General features: G+C 34.1%; 2 protein-coding genes and 1 long non-coding RNA gene across 3 annotated transcripts; 2 read left to right on the top strand and 1 right to left on the bottom strand.

Annotated features, from left to right (window-relative positions):
• Positions 1-2,561: 2,561 nt before the first annotated feature.
• LOC111881188 (CDT1-like protein a, chloroplastic) lies at positions 2,562-5,023 on the top strand. The gene is made up of 7 exons (XM_023877581.3): positions 2,562-3,000; positions 3,101-3,220; positions 3,315-3,549; positions 3,640-4,218; positions 4,320-4,515; positions 4,617-4,707; positions 4,796-5,023. Exons 1-7 carry the CDS (start codon positions 2,660-2,662, stop codon positions 4,851-4,853), a joined length of 1,620 nt encoding a protein of 539 aa, XP_023733349.1. The 5' UTR covers positions 2,562-2,659; the 3' UTR covers positions 4,854-5,023.
• A 1,908-nt stretch (positions 5,024-6,931) lies between these two features.
• LOC111881322 (H/ACA ribonucleoprotein complex subunit 3-like protein) lies at positions 6,932-8,304 on the top strand. The gene is made up of 4 exons (XM_023877732.3): positions 6,932-7,083; positions 7,485-7,552; positions 7,778-7,820; positions 8,021-8,304. The coding sequence occupies exons 2-4, from the start codon at positions 7,499-7,501 to the stop codon at positions 8,116-8,118; spliced, it is 195 nt and encodes a 64-aa protein (XP_023733500.1). The 5' UTR covers positions 6,932-7,083; positions 7,485-7,498; the 3' UTR covers positions 8,119-8,304.
• A 13,677-nt stretch (positions 8,305-21,981) lies between these two features.
• On the bottom strand, positions 21,982-24,596 carry LOC111881317 (uncharacterized). Its single transcript, XR_002846768.3, has 4 exons — positions 24,326-24,596; positions 23,921-24,226; positions 23,198-23,774; positions 21,982-23,113 (listed from the first exon to the last, which is right to left on the bottom strand). It is a non-coding gene; the product is annotated as an uncharacterized LOC111881317 (long non-coding RNA).
• Positions 24,597-26,048: the final 1,452 nt, after the last annotated feature.

Genomic DNA, 26,048 nt, shown 5'->3' with positions numbered 1-26,048 from the left:
CACGTTTATTCCTTTTACATATGATACTTTCGGTTTCTTTGCACCAAATGTTGTAGAGCTCGTCAATAAAGTCCAACGGATCATGCATAATAATGTTATGACCCCAATATATATGAATGTTGTTTTTAAAAGAATTAGTTTGTCATCCAAAATGAAGTTACGCTACAACTTGCTGTTCGTTTACCCGCTATGTTTATGTAAAACTTTTATGATTTATGATTTAGTAATATTTCATAAAACATGTATGGCAATAACCCTCTTTTTGATGTATTTTTATTTCAATCCAAGAAACATTTTAACTAATGTTTTAAAAACCGGTTTGAACCGACCGGTTGAACCGGAAACCAGGGAAGGGAACGGTTCAACTATCACCGATTTTATGTATATTTTTGAACCAGTTTGAACCGGCCGGTTTTTAGAAAAATCCGGTTGAACCGGTTCAATTAAACCGGTTAAATAGGTTAAATTGAATAAAAACACATGAAATTTAAACCTTTTGCATAATAAACTTTGGTAGTTTTTTCATATTTTTTAAATTTTTTCTTAATAAAAGCACATGATAAATGTTATGAAGTTTTTTGATGCGTTTATATTCATCTAGGACTTTTTTTTAATGCATGTGGATTGATGTAAAACTTATAATTATGAGTTATTTTAATGTATTTAGATTGATCTACAACTTGTTTTCATGTGTATTTTAATGTTTGAACTTATGGACATCAATTTTTTGATTTGTGTATGTATATGTAGAAAAATACGAAAAAAGATGAAAATTATAGAAACCGGTTTACTCAACGGTCGAACCGATTAAACCGGAAACCGATCATCATACCGGTTCAACTAAAAAACTAGTTTTTAAAACATTGATTTTAACTTTTTTTTTTTCATCCTAAGACATTCTCGCTATAGACTTTGATTTAACAACCAAGATGACGACGAAAGAATATGATAATTGATTTCGACGGGAACGTACGAGGTTCGTGACCTTAGACATAGATGGGATTACACGACATCTGTCATGGATGGTCAAATCAGTTGGCTTAAGGAAGTCCCTCTTAAAGTCAATTGCTTCATCTGGAGGGCGAAAATGGGAAGGATACCTGTTGCTGTGGAGTTAGCAAAGAGAGGGGTAGTTCTGGAAAATTTGACTTGCCCCATGTGTAATGAATACGAAGAAGACTCTAATCATGTCCTGGTGGACTGCAGTTATGCCAGGAGTGTATGTGAAGGGGTATCAAGATGGTGTAATATTCAATTGGGACCTCTCCACACAATCAAGGATGTATTGGGTTCTATTTCTCAATGGGGGGTATGCAAAAAAAGTCAAGGATGTATTGGGTTCTATTTCTCAAAGGGAGGTATGCATAAAAAGAAGGATAATCTTAGCAATCTATTATGGAACTTTATGGAGTCTTTGGAAGGCAAGGAATGAAATGGTCTTCAAGAAAAACCGGCTGCCACCAGATAAAGTCACTGATATCATCAAATCAGTGGTTTACCTGTGGGTGAAAAATAGGGGGAACAACGACAAGCTAAATTGGGCATCATGGTCTCAATGCCCTTTGCTTTCCTGAACTTTTCTTTGTTTTGTTTTTACAATTCCTGTTTCTTTTCATTTCATCGTATTTTGAACTCTTGTATGCCACTAGCTGTGGTTTTTTTTTTCCTCTATATATATCATTGGCCGGTTCCAAAAAAAAATTTGCTGGCCCAATGGGCTATAAGTTAAAGGTTATCCTAAATGGACTAACGGCTAATTATTAAATATTATACCTAATCAGAATTTGAACACCAACAACGGTCATAATTAAAGAGTATATAACAATGTATGAATATATGTTTTCTATACATTTGAAACCCTAATAAAATTATGTTTCTTGATTGTTTGCCTAATGTTTTTGTAGACGTCTTCATTCACACAACCAAAACTATTTAAAGTGATCGTGATAGAACTGTCAAAGCTTTGAAGAGAAAAGGCTCAAACATTTTGAGAATTCGTTATTGATACAAGAATCATCAAAAAGAATATAGTCCGGTATTTTCATTTTATTTATCTATTAATGCAATTTTATTTATTTTGTTGATAAATTTATCTTAAAGCACGATAAAATTTAATGCTTACTTGATATATCGGTTGTTGATAAGATTAAGATCAGCATATAAAACAAGATAATTTTAAACCTAATTTAACAAAATCTGTATTTGAAAATTTAAAGTCATTCAAAATTAGAAATCAAAATATAATTCAATTTTAGCATATAAAATGAAAATTGATTTTTTTGGAAGCAAATAAAGAAACATCAATTTAATTAGTGCTCTAAATAATAAAATAGTTAAGAGTTTGGTGGGGGAAAAGCTGATTTTGTTTTAGCAATGAAAACTAATAAGAGAATTTTTGGACATAAGTAAACGAAATTTTAATTTTTGGATTTAAGATTTCAAAACTGTAAAGTTGAGGGTGTAAAAATAAACATAAGGAATTACAGACGCCTCCCCTCCCGCGTCCACGTATGATCTTGGCGCGAACGCTGTCTTGTTGATCAGCTTCCATATAATCATTCGCGCCAAAAGAAAACCTATTACTTTGCTAACGATCTCCACTATCTCCATCTTCACCGCATTTCTCATAACAACACACACAAATACACTCTCTGTTCAAATGGATTCCATCGGAGCTTCTTCTACACCGTTCGATTCGTTCAAATCGAAGAAAGTCCTCCGATCCTCCGTCGGCAAACAACATTCCGCCGACGAAGCAGATGGAGCACCAGATCAGATGCCGTTGAGCACCAAAACTCCTGCAACGCCCACACAACCGCCTCGAAGATCTCTCACCCGCCGCCAAGCATTGCGATCAGTGAGTCAAGTCAGGGAAGCGGCCAAGCACCTCCGAAAGTCAGATCTGAAACCTTCTGTTTCCTCTGACCCGTTAACATCCTCCGTTACCCCAAGCAAAACCCTAACCACGAAGCCAAAGACCACCAAAGCCCTTCCAAAAAGGTACAAATCGTTTTCCCGTTTCTTATACTGTTCTCTATCGAAATGTGTCTACTCTATTTGAATACAATGCTGATGATATTCGAATATTACTTGTGTTTAGGTACGAAATATTGGATGAGTTCTTTAATAGCCTGCAATCTTCTATTCGAATTCTTGGATTGAAAGGATCTATGTCGACGTTTACAAGCATTAGCCGTGCGGTGGAGAGTTTAACAGACAGGTATACGAATTCATTCATTCAAAACGCTTAATTTGTTAGATGGTATTGGGGGTGAGTTTTCTAATTTGTTTTTCGGTCATATTTGATTGTACAGGAGGTTCACCTATAGTCATCTAGCTCAGCTCAAGTTTATTTTGCCTGAGGGGATTGAGATAAAGAAGATTCTTGTCCGCGATGAACGAACCAGTTGCATGAAACCAGAACTTGACGTGACTTTGAATTTCAGCATTATTCAGGATGATGAAAAGCTTAAATCAGAGAGCAAGAACATACTGATGACGAAATTGTTTCGATCCAGGCTTGTGAGCTACTACAAGTCCAATCCCGAGGTATTGATATTTGTTGCATCCTACTATTTCACTCTGAATTAGGTTTTTTTATGCATAATCGTGTGATTAATAATGCTTCTTTTCATTTAGGGAGATGAAGTTCCAGAGGGGATGTTACCTGAACCATTCAATCAGTCGAGCTGTGTGCTATCTTCGAATGCAATGAAAAATCCCAATTTGGGCTCAGTTCAGGATACAGTCTCTCAACTTCAGCCATTGGTAGCATCTCATATGCCTCAGTCTTTCAAGAGACGCTTCTCAAAACAGGTTTCTGACAATAGCTCCGCCAAAGTAGCTTGCGTATCCATTGCTCCATCTCCGGTTCAAAAGTGTTCAAACTTACCTGAAACTCCAATTAAGAGCTTTTCAAAGAATGGAAATATTTCTTCCATTGATGGAACTCCTGCCAAGCTTTTTTCTACTCCAATGAGTGCTACACCTGCACAAGCAGTAAGAATGCCAGTAAGGAGTTTAATTACTCCTGATGAAGAAGATTCAATCATGTCTCCTACCAAATCAGTGCCCAACAAGTTAACTAGACGTTCAGGTGTTAGAAGATTGTTTGACACTCCTGTGAAGAATAAAACGCCTTCTGTCAAAATTGCATCTTCTTCTTCTTCCGATGATGATAGTCTTTGTGATATTCTTTCGGGAGATCTGTTTGCATCTGTAGGTTTATGTTACTCTGTTCATTTCGTTTCTTCAATTTTATGGATGTTTTTTGGTATTTGATGAGTTGAATCATAACTTGTTGATATATCTCTTTTCAGATTAAAGAGAAGGAACGAAAAGCAAAGGAGGAGAATGATCCAGCAATCTCACATGCTAAATGGAGGAAACAAATGATTGCAGGGTTACCCAAGCTTTTTGACTCTCTTTTGTTTATTTTTCAAAAACGCTCAGTCATCACAAAAGAGGAGCTCATACACACAATAATCTCATGCCGTTTGGAAATTGTTGATAGAAGTAAGTCTTCATTCATGATCATGGTATACATATACATATACATATCCTATCAATTTCGTCACTATATAAAAGCCCAAATCTAATCCTAATTTTACCCACAGGAGAAGTTGAGGAACAACTCATGTTGTTGAAAGAACTAGCACCTGAATGGATTCATCAGAAAATGGCATCCAGTGGTGATCTTCTCTTCTGGTAAAACCCAACAAAATATAATAGTATTAGTTTCAATTGTTTCCCTTTAAATCATTTTTAAAGTTAACAAATTTTCTTTCAAATGCAGTGTTAACAAGATATCAAGCCCAGAGTCGATACGCACAAGATTATCAGAAGCTAACTAAGTGAATGCTCGTTAATTAGATTGTAAATCTTTTCACCATTTTTGTAATTTAATTTTTAGCTGAAAGTGTTAGGCCAATCAGTTTGACATCATAGAGATAGATAGTATCTGGTTATATGCTGCTGCTTAATTTGATATATGGAATAAAAAAGAAGCAGTAACATTTATCAATATACCACTCATAGTTTTAACAATCTTGAGGTTTTCTTGGCCCTTTCCTGTTGACCTGTTGTAATCTTGTTGAATCCTAAATCTTTCCTTGGTATAGCTTATAGTTTTAAAAACATATTTACCAAAATACTTCATAATGATATATTACCAAGATTGTTGGGTTGATATAATAAAAAATCAGTGGAGAAATGAAAGTAGGATGCTATAATAAACAAATCAACGAAAGTACTTTGCTGTTTCCTGCACTCTGACTTGTTAAAATGCAGCAAAGTGTGTTCTATTAATGCATTGTACTTCCATTTTTTTTTACTTTAAAAAATGTACCCCAATTATAGCATTGTACTTTCATTTGTTTCAAAATCTACCCAGTCAGTTGTACAGATGAAATGATATTGTTATTATTTCTTACATTTAAACTTTCAAAAGGAGCTGGCAATTATGTCTATGTCTGCTCTCATATGGTATTGTAACTGTGTTTTTTTTCTTATTAATGCAATGTACTTTGAAAACTCTACCCGATTATAGCATTGTACTTTCATGTATTTTTTATTATGACATTATATGTATTTAGATGACATTATATGTATTTAGGAAGAAATGAATGTAGGATGCTGTTTCTTGCAGTAACACTTTCTTTATTTGTTTGTTTTGTTTTTTTTTTTTAATTATTGAACTATTTATTATTTATTGTTCCTGGATATCAAAACTTGAACTCGGGAAGCTTTGTTGGTTGAGTAGACATAACTAGGGCTTCGATCCAATCATAAGGGAGGAGAGAGTCATTCCCTCCCAACCCATTGAACTCGGGAAGTTTTGTATTTTTTTTAATTGAATGGGTTGAGTGGGTTCAAAAAGATAAGATTTTTGTGTGTTGTGGGTTGAGAACGATAATGAAAAATAAAAGAGAAAAAATGATGTGACAGTGGGTTCAGTGGGTTGGGACTTGGGAGGGAATGACTCCCTCCTCCCTAATAATAATAAACATATCAACGGAAGAAAACCAAAAAGCTTTCCTACAGATTGCAGTATTGTCTTTTTAGAATCAGTCGAATCATCTTCATTCAACTTGGGACTCCCCTCAGTTGGGCCTTGTTTGGAAAGATCACAATGTTTTAACACAAAGAATTCACGATCATCTGGCGTTCTGTTAAAAGTCCTGTTTGTCTGAGAAGAGAACTTGTTTGGAAGATAAGCTCCTCGCTAATATGGACAAAGGTATCGATAGTTGGAAGTATTTCGACTTTTTTCCCTTACATCAATGATCGTTTTATATATATATATATATATATATATATATATATATATATATATATATATATATATATATATATATATATATATATATATATATCATGAATGATATCTTCATACTTAGAGCTGGAAGGCTGAAACACCCATTGCATGAGTAGTTTTTAGGAAAACATAAAAAATCATTTGATTTTAAATTTGCAAGATTTTTTTAAGTTAAAAAAAATACGGAAAATATAGTTCCAAATCCAAAACGGATTTAATTTGTTTAAAATTGTAAGCTCCATCGGTGTCAAAATATAAAGTTAGTGACTGAAACATAAGATCCAACCATGTAAGAAAATGAAACACAAGATCTATCCGTAAAAATAAATAAAAAGTTACTTTATAAAACATATATTGCTGTGAATGGAGAAAAACTGTTGTATACCAAGATTTTTTTTGGAACGGCAAACTAATCTAGTTTTAAATTACCACCTGTCTCCAACAAGATTAGAACCCATGACTTATTAACTAAGAGAATATTTTTTACAGGTAGACTAAAAACTTTTTCGGTGCAGAAAGAAACTGATAGTGAATTTTGACTTCCTAAAATTTAGTTGATTTAACTCGTCCATTTTTCCAAAGTACAAGAATGAAATAATACAGTTAATACTAAGTTAAGGGTTCATTTTGTCAAATTTCATAATATCATTGCCGCGAGTGGATAATATAAAGCCCTAAAACCCAGAGATAAACCCTAGTATTTTTCGCCGTCGTCGATCATCGGAAGACTTTATCTGACAGTCGCCGTTCTTCTCCTGCTAATCAAGGTACTCTCTTCACCCTTCTCCGAAACTTTCTTAATGACGCATATAATTCATTCATCCTTTTGATTTCTGGTTCGCCCTTTCCCGATAAAAGCGCTTTGATTTTTCAACGTTGTTGTAGATACATAAACAATCATAGAAGTTTGTGATTTTTCAACGTTGTTGTAGATACTTTCTTCACCCTTCTCCGAAACTTTCTTCACCCCCTAATTAGATCCACTGGCACCTATACCCATTAGGTCTTCAAACCTAAATTGTTGCTAATTTAAGATTCTAAGGATGCCTGCTATTTTGTTTGTGAGGGTAAAATTGATTGCTTTCCACCCCGGATCCATAACTGATTTTCTTACTTCATGTGTAATTGTGTATATGTGAGTCTAATCATGCTTTTGCGCTTCTTGCAGTATACTCAATCAAGATGTATCTCCAGTTTTACATAAACGAAAATGGTGACAAAGTTTACACCACCAAGGTTCGTCCATTTTAGGCATTCGTGTACTTGAAAAGTTTGCAACAATTTCTAATAATTTGTCTTCTTGGCATTCTTTATTGATATTGACTTCATTCTGTCAATAAACCTGATTGTTCATTGATCTGAAATACGTATTTGCACCTTAATTCCATAAATGAGTGAAGAAGCTTTTGGTCTTATTATTTTAGAAATTGCTTGATCTTTTTTTTTTTTTGGTGTGTGCAGAAAGAGTCACCACTTGGACTTGCCACGCAGTCTGCTCATCCTGGTATGTTTTTCATTTATCATATGTACAAGTTCTTAATGAGGACATAATAACTTAATCGTGGAAAGCCATATATAGGTGTTTATTTTTTACTTAATCCATAAAGAACGACTTAATAGAAAAAATAAAAGAAAATGGCTTTCCCTGATAAGTCTTAACTTATTACAAGTTTGCCCTCATTTATTTTTTCCTTTTATCTGCAGCTCGGTTTTCACCTGATGATAAGTTCTCAAGGCAAAGAGTTCTTTTGAAGAAACGTTTTGGATTGCTGCCAACTCAAAAACCACCTCGCAAATACTGAATAGTTTGTTTATGGTTTTGACAACACCAATTTGCACTTGTAAAATGGGAATTTTGGCCATGGTTGCATTGTTCTTGATATGATCCACAAGTAACATAATCAATATTTCTACCAATTTACTTTTTGATGGATCTATTTGGGTTATTTTTGATCTTTAAATGCATGCAAATGGTGTTATTCAAACTATTTTATTGTTTTGATATGGTTTTCATAATCATTTAGCGTATGGATTGATTTTATCTTTGAGTAAATTACTGAAATTGTTCCTGTGGCTTGGTCAAAATTGAACGTTTGGTCCTAATTTTTTTTTTGCACTCGGATAGTCCCTGTGGATTGATTTTGTTGCGTTTTTCGTCCATGTGGTTTGATTTTGTTGCATTTTTCGTCCCTTACATACATAAAGTTAGGGACCAAACATGCAACTTTTACCAAACCATAGAGACGAAAAACGCAACAAAATCAAACCACAGGGACGATCCGAGTGTAAAAAAAAAATTAGAGACCAAACGTGCAATTTTGACCAAACCACAGGGACGATTTCAGAAATTTACTCTTTATCATTTATCTTTTTTTTTATCATGTAACCTTACATTTAATGTTATGATAGATAATGAGAAAGAGATCATGGTTTTGGTTTCTTAATTTAGAAGTTAAAATAAAAAGCAAGAGCACAAAACACATCAAAATTGTAACTTCATATTCTTCAATCCATTTTTATTTTTTCCCAGTAAATAATGTTTCATTTCCAACCCTATTATATTTTTTACTCCATTTTTATCTCCAAAAAATATATTTTATTCTTCTAACTTATAGAAATTGTCCAACACACTCTTATTAATTTGGTTTTAACAAATATATAATTTATATTATTTCGTTACAATAATATTAAATAAATTAGATTATATTTATAATATATAATTATAAGCTTTTGTAAAATATGTTATTGTGTTTTAAAATTTCAATTATGTCTTTAAATTTTAATATGAATTTGTTAAACAAAAAACAAACTTTATATTTATAATTAATTAATAGAATTTAATATATAACACAATATTATAAGTATTAAATATTACATTTAAATAATAATTAGTAGATAAAAAATCAAAATTGTATAAATATATAAAACGAGGGAGTAAAACTAACAACTCAAAGTTCATCCCTATTTTGGGGGATATAAATAGTATAACACCAAATATGGTGTTATACTATTTATTTTCCCCAAAATGGGGGAATAAATGGAGTAGAGTTGGAGAGGAATAAGGGAAGAAATGGAGGAAAAAATGGAAAATGGGAGTGGGTTGGAGATGCTCTTAGTTTGCTTGATTTCTAGTGTTAAGCACTTCCGGTACATTAAAAGAAAAGACACTCATTTTTTGTGTTTTGTTGATATTGTGGGAGCAAAATACAATGTCCATATAGGTAAAGAAAATAGCATTTTCCATATTTTTTCACTTACAACACTGAGCCAGGTAGGTTCATATGAGACCGGACAGGCTTAATGGTCAGAAAAGTAGTAAAGCTTACTTTTATCAGGCTGCAGGGAGTGGCCTGCCATGTCCCTCGCTTTGCTTACATGGAATACTCGCCATCACTCCTCTACAGCTGTTAAACTTATGTGTCAGGCAATCCTCGCCAAGTGCTTGGCAAGATGAAAAAGAATATGGAAAGGAAGCAGGTGGTCCCCTCTGACAATTTTATTGTTTCAGTTTTAATTAGTTGTAAATTTAGCTTAACAACTTGTACAATATTAAAGTTTATATTAATTAAATATTTAAGTAAACATTTATTTGATTTTAAAAAAAAATTCATCTTTTAAACACATCATCATTCTATGTCATCAAACTAACTTAGGTGTTGATAAAAAATATGATGTGACAATGCTTTAGCACATGCTACTACTCCCTATAGCCTCATATATTTGGTCAATGGTTGCTTCCATATCCTCTTAACAAGTATAGGAAAGAGTTTTTATTTATTTATTTATTATTTATTTTTTTTAATAATAATTAACCTAGACATACACAATTCTTTGGTTAACATTAAAAATTTGAAATAACTCGATGAAATGATGTTCGATTTGGAAAAAAAATGATAAAGTGATGTTCGATTTGGAAAAATATAGAGTGTCAAAATCGAAAAACTGATAACATAGTGACTTTCGTGTCATTTGCAATTTTTAATATGTAATCATTTTTTTAATTTTAGTATGCAAATGTTTTTGACATTTGGATAAAATGACCATATTTAAAGAGATGTTTAAAAATCAGGTTAACCATGCCGGTCCGGTCGAACTGGTTGGATTGTGACTCGGTGAAGAGAACGGGTCAATCATGATCGGCTTTGTGCTATTTCTGATCCATATTAAATCGGTCGATTTTCTCAAAAAATTGGTTGAACAAGTAACATGGAATCGTTAAAAACCAGGGTTAACCAAGTGACCTAGAATTTTTGAGATCTATTTTACCCTTTTAACTTTAGACATAAATCCATATCTATTAGGTTGAAATTTAGAAGAAAATGAAAATCAAAGCTTCTCTTTCTTGTGTCATAGTGGTTGAAGTAAATCCATAGCTATTGGGTTGAAATTTAAAAGAAAATGCAAATCAAAGCTTCTCTTTCTTGTGTCATAGTGGTTGAAGTGTGTAAATGGTAGCTTTTAAAGTGTGCAAATAGTATCTTTAAAAGTTGGTGTAAAAGTTGTGTGCATTATGTTTGTGAAGAAAATGGTATTTTGGTCTTTATATTAAAAAAATGGAAAAATAGTTATTAAGAAATCTTATAAGTTATTATGATGTTATATAAGTTTTGTTGATGTAATGAATGCATAAGTGAAGTTAGAAATGAAAGACATGTAATATTGAGTTTTTACATTAAATATGATAAAATAACATTTTTGGAAAATTTATAATTCATGATCCGGAGTCATTTAAAAGAGATCCTATAAATGGTTTTTACAAACGGTTATGAACTACCGATACAAACAACAATAAAATACCAATACAAACAACATTTTTGAAAAATGTATAATTCATGATCTGGAGTCATTTAGAAGAGATCATATAAATATTTTTTGCAAACGGTTACGAACTACCGATACAAACAACAATAAAAGACCGATTTATTTATGCTTGTTTTTAAAATCAGAGTATTCTTTTAAAGAAAACAGTTGCGGAATTTGTTCCCAAAACAAAATATGATAATAACTTATCAAAACATTTCTCAAAGAGAATGTATTTTCATTTAATAATAAAACCTTGGGATGTCATGTTCCGATACAGACATATAAGCATAAACAGAACTTACATTTAATTACACAATTGATTTATATCTCCTTTAAATCTCTCTGTGCAATATGTCTTCGTATTAATACCTGTGATACAAAGAAAACTGAGTGGGTCAGGCTTGGGAGCCTGGTGAACATATAGGGTTTTCATCCCACAACGTTATATCATATATTTATAAATATAGAACATTCAAACTTGCACTATTTCACCATATAAAGGCAACTCTTAACCCACCCCATTGATCCTCACAATGACACGATCTAAACTCTCGCATCTAATATTTTTCCTCTTTACCTGATCCCTACTCATGGATCTAAAACTATCCTCTTCACCTGATCCATACTCATGGATCTAAAACTACCTGATCCATACTCACGGATCTAAAACTACCTCCTGATCTGATCCATACTCCCGGATCAATAATTGTACCCAATCCATACTCCCGGAATAAGGACAATCAACTATACCCTAATCCTGATCTGATCCATACTCCCGGATCAATAACTGTACCCAATCCATACTCCCGGACTAGGGACAATTAACTTAGTCTTAATCCATACTCCCGGACTAATAACAAGTTTTATCTCTTTACCTGATCCATACTCCCGGATCTAAAATTAACCTCTTAGTCTAATCCATACTCGCTGAATAACTAGATCAACAACAACAACATCGAGGCCTCTCATCTGTTTATCACACATCAACTATCTACCCATGTTCTACCCAACATATTAGTAGATAAAATATATATTTTTATACATAGTTTAAAACCTGTATAACATTCTCATTCAATACCTATTCCACATAATGGATGAGACACACCCACATAACACGTATTTCATAGAGAATAAATCAGATCTATGAGATAGAAGAAAGTGAATATACATTCACACACATAACAACAAAACTATACACATAACACGTATTTCGTATAAAATACTTCATAATTATGCGTTAGAAGAAAGTAACCACACACTCACTTGATTAGAAGATGATCGGACAGCACTACGACTCGTAGAAGTAGTATTCTCCGGTAGATCTGGAAGATCTCTACAAAAATCGAACTTCTCGCGGGCAGAGCTTCGGCTCGGGAATCGCACTTCTCGGGATCTCGGGAGCGTAAAACTTCCTGCTTAACTTGGATATGAGATCCGGGGTGTCGGGATGGCTTCGGGGGTTTACATGCAGAGCTTCGACACAAAAACGAGGAGAAATGAGCAAATAAGCCCGGAACCCTCACAGTACGCGGGGCGTACTGCCTTACGCGGGGCGTAGGCCTCCGGAATCGTCACTGCATGCGTCATCCGAAGAACTCGAGTGCGAGGCGCATCATGCTTCGCGGTACGCGGGACGTACTTCGGATCAGATTGCTGACTCCTTCGGATATACATCTGAATTAAAGATTAAATTTAAATCTTAATTAATTAATAAACTTCGGAAATTCATATCTTCTTCATACGAACTCTGTTTTCGACGTTCTTTATATCCACGCATAGGTGAGACTACGCTCTACAACTTTCGTTTAGACTCCGTCGGCTAATTTTGACTTTTATTTTTATTATTTATTTTTAATAGGTCGGGACATAAAATTTCGTTATAAATTCATAACTTCTTCGTCCGACGTCCGTTCTTACCTAACTTTTCGTCGTTTCGCTACTAACAACGAGATCTTCGATTCTCGTTTAGATCACTAAGGCTAAATATCACTCTAACGTAAATTCACTTTTTACGTCATTCAACGTTGTGCCGGTTCTGTCGCGAAATTTCAACAAGTCATAACTTCTTCGTTATAACTCGGATTTCGGCGTTCTTTATATGTACGGAATCCTTGTAACATATAATACAAATTAGTTAAGATTATTCATTCTAAATAATCTTTTATCAAAAAGTCCTTTTTGACGCTTATCGTCTTTGAATTGACTAGCCCTGATCTACGGGCGTTACAATTATCTCCCCCTTAGGATGATTACGTCCCGGAATCATCAACGAAAATAGAACTTGTATAATGATTCCATACGCTATCTCTTCATCCTAGGTAATAACCGTAAATTCTATGTTTCCTCGAAAGAGTATTTAACTCTATGGCTTTCTTGACCGTAGACGATGCCCGATCTTGCATCTGCTTATCGTACTATGTTGTACTTTCAATCGTAACCCTCGAGTTACTAAATAGTCGTTATTATGGACTCCTTCTTCTTCTCAGGATAATTACTTTCATTATCTATTGTAACAAACCGATGGGTCGTGCTCTATCGACCTCTCATCGCACGATGCGACGCTTAGACTCGGTCTTTAATAAAGTTAAATTCCAGAATGGAATATACCTTCCCTCATATTCTAATGTGATATAATCACATTTCAGCATGTAGCATTTCTACCTGCAAACTTCTTTTAACAACGAGCGCGACACTATCAATCACATTAACTTCAACCTTTTGACTTAAGTCAGATGTTACATCTAACTTGGTCGTCTAGACCACGTAACATACTCCTCGTAGTCGAACTCAAATTTAAACATGACCACTAGGGTCGGAACGCGAACCATATTACTAGTCATTACCGAAACAATGGTAATGACATACCAGAATAAAATGGAATCAATCACTAGCTTCTTGGTAACCTTGTGACTTTCCCTGATCCAAGTGCGAGTCCTGTGCTTCTGGTAGTATATGCATCTACTACCTTTCACACCTACTCATACTCGTCCCAAGTATTGTCCCGCAGTCGACCAAGTCACCATACAAGAAAATCACATAATCAATCAACACATCAGATAACAAAACTAGGGTTTATATTATTTCTTGAAACGATTACACAAAGGTTCAAGTTCACCCTATACTACGCCTCTAGTAGGCTACACCACATGTTACTTTTCATATCGTTACTTTAGAACTTGATCTTTGGATATAAAATCCTCATTTCCTTATTCCTTGCATTGCCATCTGCTTCATCAAGGATCATGTGGAATGCTTTTGGCTTTGGTGGTGCATTTGGCCTTATAGCCTCTTCTCTTCTTAGGCAGTTTTGCTTGAAGTGCCCTTCTTCGCCACACTTAAAGCAAACTTCTCTTTTGGTTGGGCATTTGCTGGCGTAATGACCAGTCTTCCCGCATTTAAAACAGGTCATTTCTTTAGAGCATTCCCGAATGTGCTTCCTTTTGCACTTGTCACACCATTGTGCTCCTCCTTCGAGCTTCTTCGAATCAGACTTCGAAAATTTTCTCTTCTCATCGGACCTTGAAGATCCTTCCATCTTTCTTTTCTCGCCCACCTCGTTTCTCTCTAGACCCCTTTCCTTTAACTGGGTCTCCACATTTTTAGCTGTTCGGACTGCTGTCTTCAAAGTAGTTGCCATCTTGACCGTTGGGCCAAAGTCGGCAGGCAGTCCATTTGTGAACCTCTCAATTTTTGAGAGTTCAGTCGGCACTAAGTATGGAAATAACTTCATCTTTTCGGTAAATGCAGTAGCATAATCATCAATGCTCAATTTACCTTTCTTCAGGTTCTGGAATTCATTGTTCAGATCAATCAGATCTATCTCTGAGCAGTACTGCATCTTTAACTGCTCCAGGAATGATTCCCAAGACATCTTCAGGGCTTCCCCTCGAGGCATCATATCTGCCAGTAACTTCCACCAGCTCAAGACTCCGGTCTTCAGTTGTCTAACTGCAAAGACAGTCTTCTGTTTGTTGCTACAGTCGCAACTCTCAAACACCATCTCCATTTCAGAGATCCAGTCCATAATCTCAACAGGCTTTGGGCTTCCAGAAAGACTTGGCGGCTTGGCGCCCAAGAAATTTTTATACATACGCCCATCCCTGTTTCTTTCCCTTTCCGGGTCATTCCTTTCTACCACTGGTGGTTCTGCTCGTCCAACCGTCCCACTGTAGTTACCTCCCTCTGAATGCCCTCCATTCACTTCAGGCTCTTCCAATTGAAGTGACACTTCCTCACGATTCTGTTGGAGTAATCGCCTTGTCTCCTCCATTTGGCGATCCAACATCATCTGTATCATCGCTTGCACCCCAGCCATTGTCATTGGCTCTGGTGCTGCTGCTAAGACAGGTGCTTGCTCAACCACAGGTGGTTGATTCCTGTCTTCGTTCACATTTCCAACTCCACTTCTGGTTCTTACCAATTTTGATCTACACACCAAATAAGGTGAATTCAGATCCTCAATCACGACAAATAATTAAATCATCCTTATTACTCCGAAACGTTTACATGCTAGTTCTAATATCGTAATCAAACGCTTAGAATCCTAAACACATAAGGTTTCCAAATCCGGTCGGCAACAGACCATAGATCCGAACAAGTAATAGCATCAATATAGCTATCACACAAAACATTTAGCACATAAAAGCATTTTAGGCATCATTCCTAAAATAAACTAGTGCTTGTGTCGATTTAGGTGTACTACCTAACATATATTAGACATAGTCCTCACAATCATTACTTAGCATTCTAAGTTTAAGTCTAGAAATTTCCTACAAATTCCTAGTTCGCTTAAACTAATGCTCTGATACCAACTGTGACATCCCCATTTTTCACGGCCAGAAAAGACCGATTTGTTTATGCTTGTTTTTAAAATCAGAGTATTCTTTTAAAGAAAACAGTTGCGGAATTTGTTCCCAAAACAAAATATGATAATAACTTATCAAAACATTTTTCAAAGAGAATGTATTTTCATTTAATAATAAAACCTCGGGATGTCATGTTCCGATACAGACATATAAGCATAAACAGAACTTACATTTAATTACACAATTGATTTATATCTCCTTTAAATCTCTCTGTGCAATATGTCTTCGTATTAATACCTGTGATACAAAGAAAACTGAGTGGGTCAGGCTTGGGAGCCTGGTGAGCATATAGGGTTTTCATCCCACAATGTTATATCATATATTTATAAATATAGAACATTCAAACTTGCACTATTTCACCATATAAAGGCAACTCTTAACCCACCCCATTGATCCTCACAATGACACGATCTAAAATCTCGCATCTAATATTTTTCCTCTTTACCTGATCCCTACTCATGGATCTAAAACTATCCTCTTCACCTGATCCATACTCATGGATCTAAAACTACCTGTGGGTTAGATCTGATCCCACATCGGCTGGGAAGGAGAACTAAGCATTCCTTATAAGGGGTGTTGATACCTTCCCTATCACAACGCGTTTTAAAGCCGTGAGGGCAACAGATCCCATAAGAACTCTGCAGTTAAGCGTGCTCGGGCGGGAGTAGTACTAGGATGGGTGACCCCTTGGGAAGTCCTCGTGCCGAGTGGCCCAAAGCGGACAATATTGTGATACGTGCCAGAGGGGGATGTTACAAATGGTATCAGAGCCAGGGCACGGGTCGATGTGTTCGACGAGGACGTCGAACCCTATAATGGGGGGTGAAAGTGGGTTAGATCTGATCCCACATCGGCTGGGAAGGAGAACTAAGCATTCCTTATAAGGGGTGTGGATACCTTCCCTATCACAACGCGTTTTAAAGCCGTGAGGGCAGCAGATCCCATAAGAACTCTGCAGTTAAGCGTGCTCGGGCGGGAGTAGTACTAGGATGGGTGACCCCTTGGGAAGTCCTCGTGCCGAGTGGCCCAAAGCGGACAATATTGTGATACGTGCTAGAGGGGGATGTTACAAATGGTATCAGAGCCAGGGCACGGGTCGATGTATTCGACGAGGACGTCGAACCCTATAATGGGGGGTGAAAGTGGGTTAGATCTGATCCCACATCGGCTGGGAAGGAGAACTAAGCATTCCTTATAAGGGGTGTGGATACCTTCCCTATCACAACGCGTTTTAAAGCCGTGAGGGCAGCAGATCCCATAAGAACTCTGCAGTTAAGCGTGCTCGGGCGGGAGTAGTACCAGGATGGGTGACCCCCTGGGAAGTCCTCGTGCCGAGTGGCCCAAAGCGGACAATATTGTGATACGTGCCAGAGGGGGATGTTACAATACAACAAACTCCAAATACACTGCTTAAAATGCACTAAAAAGTAGTACAAAGCAAGCAGGGTCAAGGTCGAACTACAGAGACACGAGATAAAAGTCTATGCCTCTTTACGCAAGGTATTTTGGTCACAAAAGGGGATTTGTTTGCAAAAGTCAAATAATGAAAATAGCAATCAACTTTGAAACATGTAGAAAATGAAGTAGATTTGTAAACAAGTTGTAAAAGTGCTTCGAGTGACCCCCTGGGAAGTCCTCGTGCCGAGTGGCCCAAAGCGGACAATATTGTGATACGTGCCAGAGGGGGATGTTACAATACAACAGACTCCAAATACACTGCTTAAAATGCACTAAAAAGTAGTACAAAGCAAGCATGGTCGAACTACAGAGACACGAGATAAAAGTCTATGCCTCTTTATGCAAGGTATTTTGGTCACAAAAGGGGATTTGTTTGCAAAAGTCAAATAATGAAAATAGCAATCAACTTTAAAACATGCAGAAAATGAAGTAGATTTGTAAACAAGTTGTAAAAGTGCTTCGAGTTCTAGTTCTCAATGTTGTCATTTAACCTGATTATGACTTGATGTAATTTGTGATTGCTATTCTAAGTTGGTATTGAAAGATATTAACACGCTCTAATACCTCTCGCTTGCCAAATTATCTAACCTAAACACGCTCTTTGACTAGACTTAGCTTAACTAATTCAACCTAAACACGCTCTTAGATTGTATTGAAAAACTGCATTAAGTTTTTGTACAAGCTTCCCAATAATGTTCATTTCTTCTCATATGCTTAGAAGTGTGAAAACATGTGATATATGTTTTACAATAAGAAAACTTATTGTTTGTTACCAATCATTAACTTTACAGAACGATTAGGTGCCCTAAAATTTAATTAACTGCACAAAAATTCAATTCATGAAAGTGGCCAATCAAACACAAATCAAATTTAAGGGTTCTAGTTTAAACAAAAACATAATCACTAGAATAAAATCACAAATCAAACATCAAATCATATGCTTCAAGTCAAGCAATCAACATGTTTTGAACAAGAATTAGAAACTAGGGTTTCTTAGCCACACATGGGTAAGAACAAATCAAACAAGAATAAAGATGAAATTGAAATGTTTAATGCTTACTAAAATGAAATCAAAAGTGTTTGCAATGACTAGGTCTTCTCAAAAGCTCCACAATTTTCCCAAAATCGCCCAAAGTCGCTCAAAGTTGCTCCAGAAACCATCTCCCCACAAAAGTGACGTCTTCTCCTGTTTTAATTAATAATGTTCACGTGTATGTCATAAGGCCACGCGTTTTTAGCATGGCCACGCCTTTTGCCCATGTGTTTTTGGCATGGCCATTTGTCTTGACCATTTGTTTTTAGCATGACCCATGCTTTTTGCTAAAGATGCAATAAGTCTTCAATGTTGGCTCCATCTTGAGTCTAGCTTCACCACGAGTCATGTTGATTAAATATAAGATGATAAAGGACAAACACAACCCTTGTTGGTGTGACAGGAACCGCGTTTCAAACATAGTCCTTTGCGGTGTTGACAATGCAACAATGACTCGGGTTATGTCTTCATGCTTTCCTCCATGGAATGGCCAATTCATCTTCTCTTCATGCTCCAAAGCTCCATACTTCAAGTTCCATGCTTCCTAGCTCCAAGCTCCACGCTCAATATTATCTGCAAAATAAATCAAAAATAGTGAAATACCAGACATTCTTAATGAAACATGCAGTTGCCCAAATAATTAACTAAATGCAAGAATTATGAAGTAGAATGCTATGAAAGGACGGAAATAAACATGCAAAATAGGTACATAAAATGCACTTATCACTCATGTTTTGTTAACAACACAGAATTGGTAAGTTGGAAAATTTTCTAGTGAAATTAGACAAAAAAGGTATAAAAGTTAGCTCAAAAAATCCGACAAATAGATATAGATTGTGTTTTATCAAAAACTTTCTTATAAGTTAACTAGATCTACATTATAAGGATTTTCGTAGCACAGATTGTGAATTTCACAGTACGATCTTTATTTTTCGCAGTTAACTTGACACTACAATACATTGTTTTTTTCTCTTCAAAAATTACAGTTTCTTTTACTGATTTGCACAAATGACGTCATTTTTTGTAGTCCAACAGTTCAAAAAAGATGTAATTTTGGCAAAAAAAAAAAAGATAGAAAAAAAGTTCACATGCCACTAAAGATATTTGTAGATGATGGTATGCAAACATGAATTTGTCTTTCAATGTTATAGAAAAACAAAAGAAAAAAAAATGATGAAAACAAAATATTTCACATATTTTGCTTAAAGTTATATAGTTCTCGTGAAATGATAAAATTTACCTTTTTCCTATTTTTCTATTAAGAAAACAAAAAACTAAGGCATTATTTGTAGAAAATTATTTTTATTAAAATATTTTTTAAAAATAGAGTTGAATTTTTATTTTTAGTTTTTAATGAAAATTTTAAAAAATACTTTTGTTTGAAATGGTGAAGTTTTTATTCTTTATTTTAGAAATTTAAAATACTGGAAAAATCGTTTCTCTCTATCTTTTCTCTCTTCTCCCTCCCCTCTCTCTCTCTCTCTCTCCCTCTCTCTCTCTCTCTCTCTCTCTCTATATATATATATATATATATATATATATATATATATATATCATGGTTGCAGAAATCGGGATTAATCGCTTGGCGTTCTCCAACCGTCGAGGATTAGGACATTAATCGAGAATTTAAGATTAATCGGGTTTGACGGGATTAATCGGCCTTGGCGGGATTAATCGGTCAACAAAAGTCAAAAAAGTCGAAAAAAGTCAAAAAAAAGTCAAAAAATGTCAAAAAACCAACTTTCTTTTTTTACTCCAAAAATTTCAAATTTTCAAATTTTCAAATATTATACCAAAATGTTCATATTTTTCGTATTTCCAAATTACAATTTTTCTTATTTTCTAATTTTGAAATACTTGTTTTCTTAAGATATATTAATATTTAATTAATTTTAATATTTTATTAATAATCTATGGTCCCCGATTAATCCCTTAACACCAGTCGACTGTCGAGCTACCGTCAAACGATTTTTACAACCTTGATATATATATATATATATATATATATATATATATATATATATATATATATATATATATATATATATATATATATACACACTAGCCGTTTACCCGCACGACGGGTGAAAATAGTTTTTTTAGATATTAATTTATAGATAAGTTTAGTTCTTTTCCGTAAATAGTTTGGTGTATTATGTTGTTGACAGTGCATAGATCTTCAAAACATTTAGGGCCACAAATTTGTAATAAAAATAGGTGAATGTAGTATCGTTCTCCGTCAGTGATATTAGAAGAAACGAACAACCCCACATTGATTAGTGTCAATTAAAAATATACGTACATTTTATATTAAAACCCGATTAAATCTTCATTTTCCACTATATATATATATATATATATATATATATATATATATATATATATATATATATATATATATATATATATATATATATATATATATATATATATATATATATATATATATATATATATCAGTTACGCATTATTTATGTTGTTGCTTTGTCAAACTATAATTTTTAAGAAATAATTTTTAACAGAGATCCTTTTAGGCATCTAATATTTCAAAATTAAGTATATTTTTAATTATTAAATCAATATCAACACATTATAATATTTGGTTTTTATTACATAAAAATTAAAGAGTAAAGTTTTCATACATTATACAACGTTAACGTTGTTAAATGATGTACATTGGTGATAAGCAATTGAGTAATAGTATTTAACATACAATATACTCAATGTCGAACAACTGTGATTGAACAACAATAAACAAAATACATAGGAATTAGCGATAACTGGTAACACCTTATATACACAATCAACAAATCCTACTTGTATGTCCATTACCCAAACTAACAATGACTTTCTTATTTAGTTCCATAAAAAATCTTTTATATATATATATATATATATATATATATATATATATATATATATATATATATATGGGGAAAATATTTGATTTTTTCTAACAGAGATCAAATAGAAAGAAATAAAAATAAGTTAACAAGGAGCTAGCATAATACAAAGTGAGTACAAAATAACAGAAAATACATGCTGCAGAAGAAACATACAAAAAGAGTAAACCAAACCTAACAGAGCAATTTACTTATGCAACAATCATGAGCGAGAAAACAAACTTTTCTAGATGCACCAAATGAAAAGCAGCCAAACCAAACATAGCAAAGAAGCAAAGCCATCATAAAAGATTTATGTAAAATTTATATAACAAGAGAGCGAACCACCATAGAAACAAAGAGCAGTATGTGTAAAAATGACCAAACCAGCAAAAAGGAGAAGAGACCACCATAGTATCAAAACAGTAGGAACCAATAGGGACAAAATGTCCATTGCAATAATAAAAAAAAAAAACAAATCAATTTTTGATGCAACAACGTTGCCAAAAAGAGAAGAATCTCCAACCATGTAAACTTTGAACCATAGAACTGAATTGCGAGCACTTGAAATAGCAGACCAATTAGGAAATAGCATCATAAAAAATCAGGCGAAACCAAAACATAAGAAACCAGAAGACAACCAACGCTAAAGCAGGGGATAAATTGATGTTTAGAGCAACAAAAGCACCTAAAATCCTGGAAATCAATTGATGTTTTCTCAGGTTAAAAGACTTGTAAGAAAATATACTACTCTCTTTAAAGTATTTAATAAGAGATAAATATAAGCACATGCACCATTATCCATAAATTATATGCAAATTTTGAGCCTAAGAATGCATTCCTTCAAAACAGCGATAGTTGAAGCCTTGAATTTAGAGTCAAACCTATAAAGCCAAAACATGTAACAATATCGCACATTAATAGACAATCAACAAAAAAACATCAAATACATAGAAGAAAATAAACGATAAGATGGTTCATTTTTAGTGGTAATGGTGGTATAGGAGTAGATGTATTCTTCTCTAAGTGTTGATTCTCATAACCATAAAAAGCGACAATCCTTCCTATGACAAACCTAACACCAGATCAAACAAAAAATAATTTCATTATCACAAAAAGATATCTAATGCCAAAAAAGAGAAAAATGGATGAGCTTGAGTTAAGTATTTTGTCTCATAAAATAGGAAATAGACAAGAGTGTGGTGAATCATACATGGAGAATTGTAGGCAAACGATAAGCATTTGAAAGTATAAGTTGGAAAATATCAAGTGACAACAAAAAGTTACAGATCAGACATTGTGGAATCAGACCTTTCCAGGTAGAAAAAAAGATCCAAAAATGTTCTATATCTATCATTTGAGCCACCATAATATTTTGAGAAGCAAGATAAAATCAACATAACGAAGAAGGGAAATGTTTTGTAAACCAAATCAAGAATAAAAAATCAGATTCTATTAACAAAATAATGAGATAACAAAAATCGATCTTTTTGAAAACTGAATACATGAACATTTTTGCATGTTGGGGACATTCTTTAAGATCTCATTCTCCCCAGTAACATCAAGTTATGTTATGCATTCGGCAGTAGTATAGAAAAAAATAAGAAATATCCAATTGAAAACTTAATAAAGTTAACAACAGATCTCGCCTTGCCAAGGGTATGGGCATCAAAATGTATCAGGTATGCACAAATTCTTATAATCGTTTTAAAGAAATTGCCATGTTAATCTTTGAAACCTCAAAATTTGGCGACACCTGAGAAAATACAAGAAAACCATATAGCAAAATATAATAATGGTAAATTACCACACTAGGAAATGATAAAAAAACATTCATAACCTCTTGTAACAATCAATAGCCGACTCCATCTCCATGATTTTTATAGATGACCCCTATATTACAATATGCTTCAACAAACATTGGCCTCTTTAAAGCAGACTTTTGATAACATCATTTCAAAATACACAATCTTTCACACATATAAACACGCCTACACACATACATGTATGCACAAAAATACACACACCTAAATATACAAATACATGCAGATACACACAAATACATAAAGATGCACACAACTACACACACCAACCCATACCTCAACAACCATAATCACAAGATAAACTACCAAAATCGATTGAACAATAAGTAGATTAGTAAAGAAAATACAAGAATATAGTAGAGATGATCTCAATTCAAGAAGGGAATCAGCACACATATGATCATTGAATTTTAGTAACCACATAACAAAATCTGAAACAAACATTAAGCCTTCAATAGATTCAAAAACTGGGTTAATCAAAATCAAGAATTAGGGAAAAAACTAAATCGAAATAAAAACTAAATCAGAGGGAACGGTTCTACAAACGATACTCAAAAAGATGATCCTTAGAGCATATTCACCAGCAAGATAAACCTGTTAACCAAAAAGAAAAATTAACAACAAAATACATTTCTATTATGAACAAATCTCAAATAACGAAAAACAAAAAGCAAAAATCTTTTCAACAGATCAAATGATAAACAAAAAAACACATCAAATCAAATATGTTTTGAGCACACCTGAGATACCTACAAAATGTTTCTAAATCTCGAGAATAACTCCACGTATACACTACAACCTGTAAAATTCACAGAAAAAAACCCAGAAGGTTAGGGATTTGTAACTCGGAGATAACAATAAAGGTTTCCTTGGGTTTTTCTGTGATGGAGAAAAAAAGATTCGGCAGATGAGGGAAGTGATGACTTTCTCATCCGTATTGAGATGCGTTTTCATGAGGATATAAGAGAAAACCGCGGTGTAGCTTTGATGGTTCCCTGATTATGCGACGAAGGAAGGATGGGCTTTTCATCTCCAAGTAACCAACCCTAAGGAGGAGGAAGAGATAGATGGCGACAGTAGAAAAGGTAAATTGTGGTGTTATACATACAAACAAAAACAATACAAATAGATGCGCACACACGTACTTCTGAGATTGTTAGCTTTGTTGGCGGTAGGTTGTGATGGCTTTTGCTGGCGGTTGTACATGGTGGTTGCAGCGTTGAGTGGCCATCGTGGTGGCGGGTAGGGTTTATGGAGGGGAGTGAGCGTTCTTCAAATCTTAAAATTGAGAAATATATGTGAGAGTAGAGGTGGGTGGATCATGGATGGTTATGTAAATGGTTAACAGACGTATCGGATTACAAGGGAATGAAAGCGCGACATCGAGGGGAGGTTGTTGGTTGGACGAGATACGGATCGGGCCAAGAGCCCATCGAGTTTTAGTATTTTTAATGCATAAAATGACCTCTTAAAATTCAGCAAAACATGCTAAATGCTTATTAAGTTACTAGTCGTTTGTCCGCGCAAAGCGGCGGCGACAAATATTTTCTTTCGGCAATTATTTCCATTAGGGGCAATATGGTGGCGACAAGTACTTCTGTTTTAGCAAATAGTTATAGAGTTACGATTAGTTTTCTGTTGACAGACGGTATATAGTTTCTTTTCAGTTAATAGTTTCATTTTGAAAGGCTGTCAGGATTTAAAAAAAATACATTCATAAGTTAGATTTAAATTAAAATTCATTCTAATGTTACGTCAAAGTTCTTTATTTTTATAACCAATTTCGAGAAATATATGGTAATAAATCAAATACATACCGTAATTTCAAAAAAGTAGACACCTACTCCAAAATGGGCACTCACTGTAGCATGTGACCTTATATTATAACATCCAAATCCAATATATTTTTCTTATACTCGAGAAGATAGCAATTAAATAGTTGATGCAACTAATACAATTCCATTTAGAAGCTTCAAAAATAATATTCGTTTTGATCACATTACATAGCATGAGACACAACAAGAAGCCTTTTTGATGGTTATGAGTTAAACGAAAAAAACAAGTAATTTTAATCCAAATGTAATCATGAAAATGACAGTTTCCTGATTAATTCCTGATAAGGACCAAAATACCCTTTACTTACCCCCTCACTTGTATGCCTTTTGTCTTTGGTTTTTCAGCAAAGCCAACCCATAAACTTGAAAAGAAAAAGATTAAACATGTCTCTTTTAACATAAACAACAAAAAGACTATATTGTCCTTTATTTATATTATTGCACCAAAACATCGATCCATCTTTAATATATTTTATAGACCACTAATTTCTTCTCTTTTTGCTTTTCTTATTCCAATGAAACCACTTCAGAGCGAGAAACCATTGAGTATACTTTTCATTTTTAATATTAACCAAAAAAAAGCCCATTCTGTCCTGTTCTTAATGTTATGAACTTGATCAGCATACATTCGTCTTTATTAGTTCTATGGATCCACAAAAACCAAAGAAATGAAAGATTAAAATCCAAATAATCCTTCAAATTCCTATTCCTCTCCAACTTTATTAACCGGTAATTTAACGCAACTAAATAACAATCAAAAAGAATAAATTTGGACAATCCATCAAAAATCAAATATTTTCTTTTTCAATGGCAATTCCCCATTTACTTCTCACGTCATTATTAAATCTCAAATAACCATACTTAAACCCAACTTTTTAAGCCTTATATGTTCAAAAATATTTAAAATTACGTTAATCTTATTATTATTTCCTCTCCTAAAAATCTGCAGTTTCTTTCTCTCCGAATGTGATACAGCATAGTAGCAAGAGCAATTTTCATTATTAATTTTTTAGTAGCTTTCCCCTTTAAAGAA

This window comes from Lactuca sativa, chromosome 9 (genome assembly GCF_002870075.4).
Source record: "Lactuca sativa cultivar Salinas chromosome 9, Lsat_Salinas_v11, whole genome shotgun sequence".
Taxonomy (NCBI): domain Eukaryota; kingdom Viridiplantae; phylum Streptophyta; class Magnoliopsida; order Asterales; family Asteraceae; genus Lactuca; species Lactuca sativa.
The sequence above is the reverse complement of the archived record's forward strand: the minus strand, read 5'-3'. Positions and strand labels throughout refer to the sequence as shown.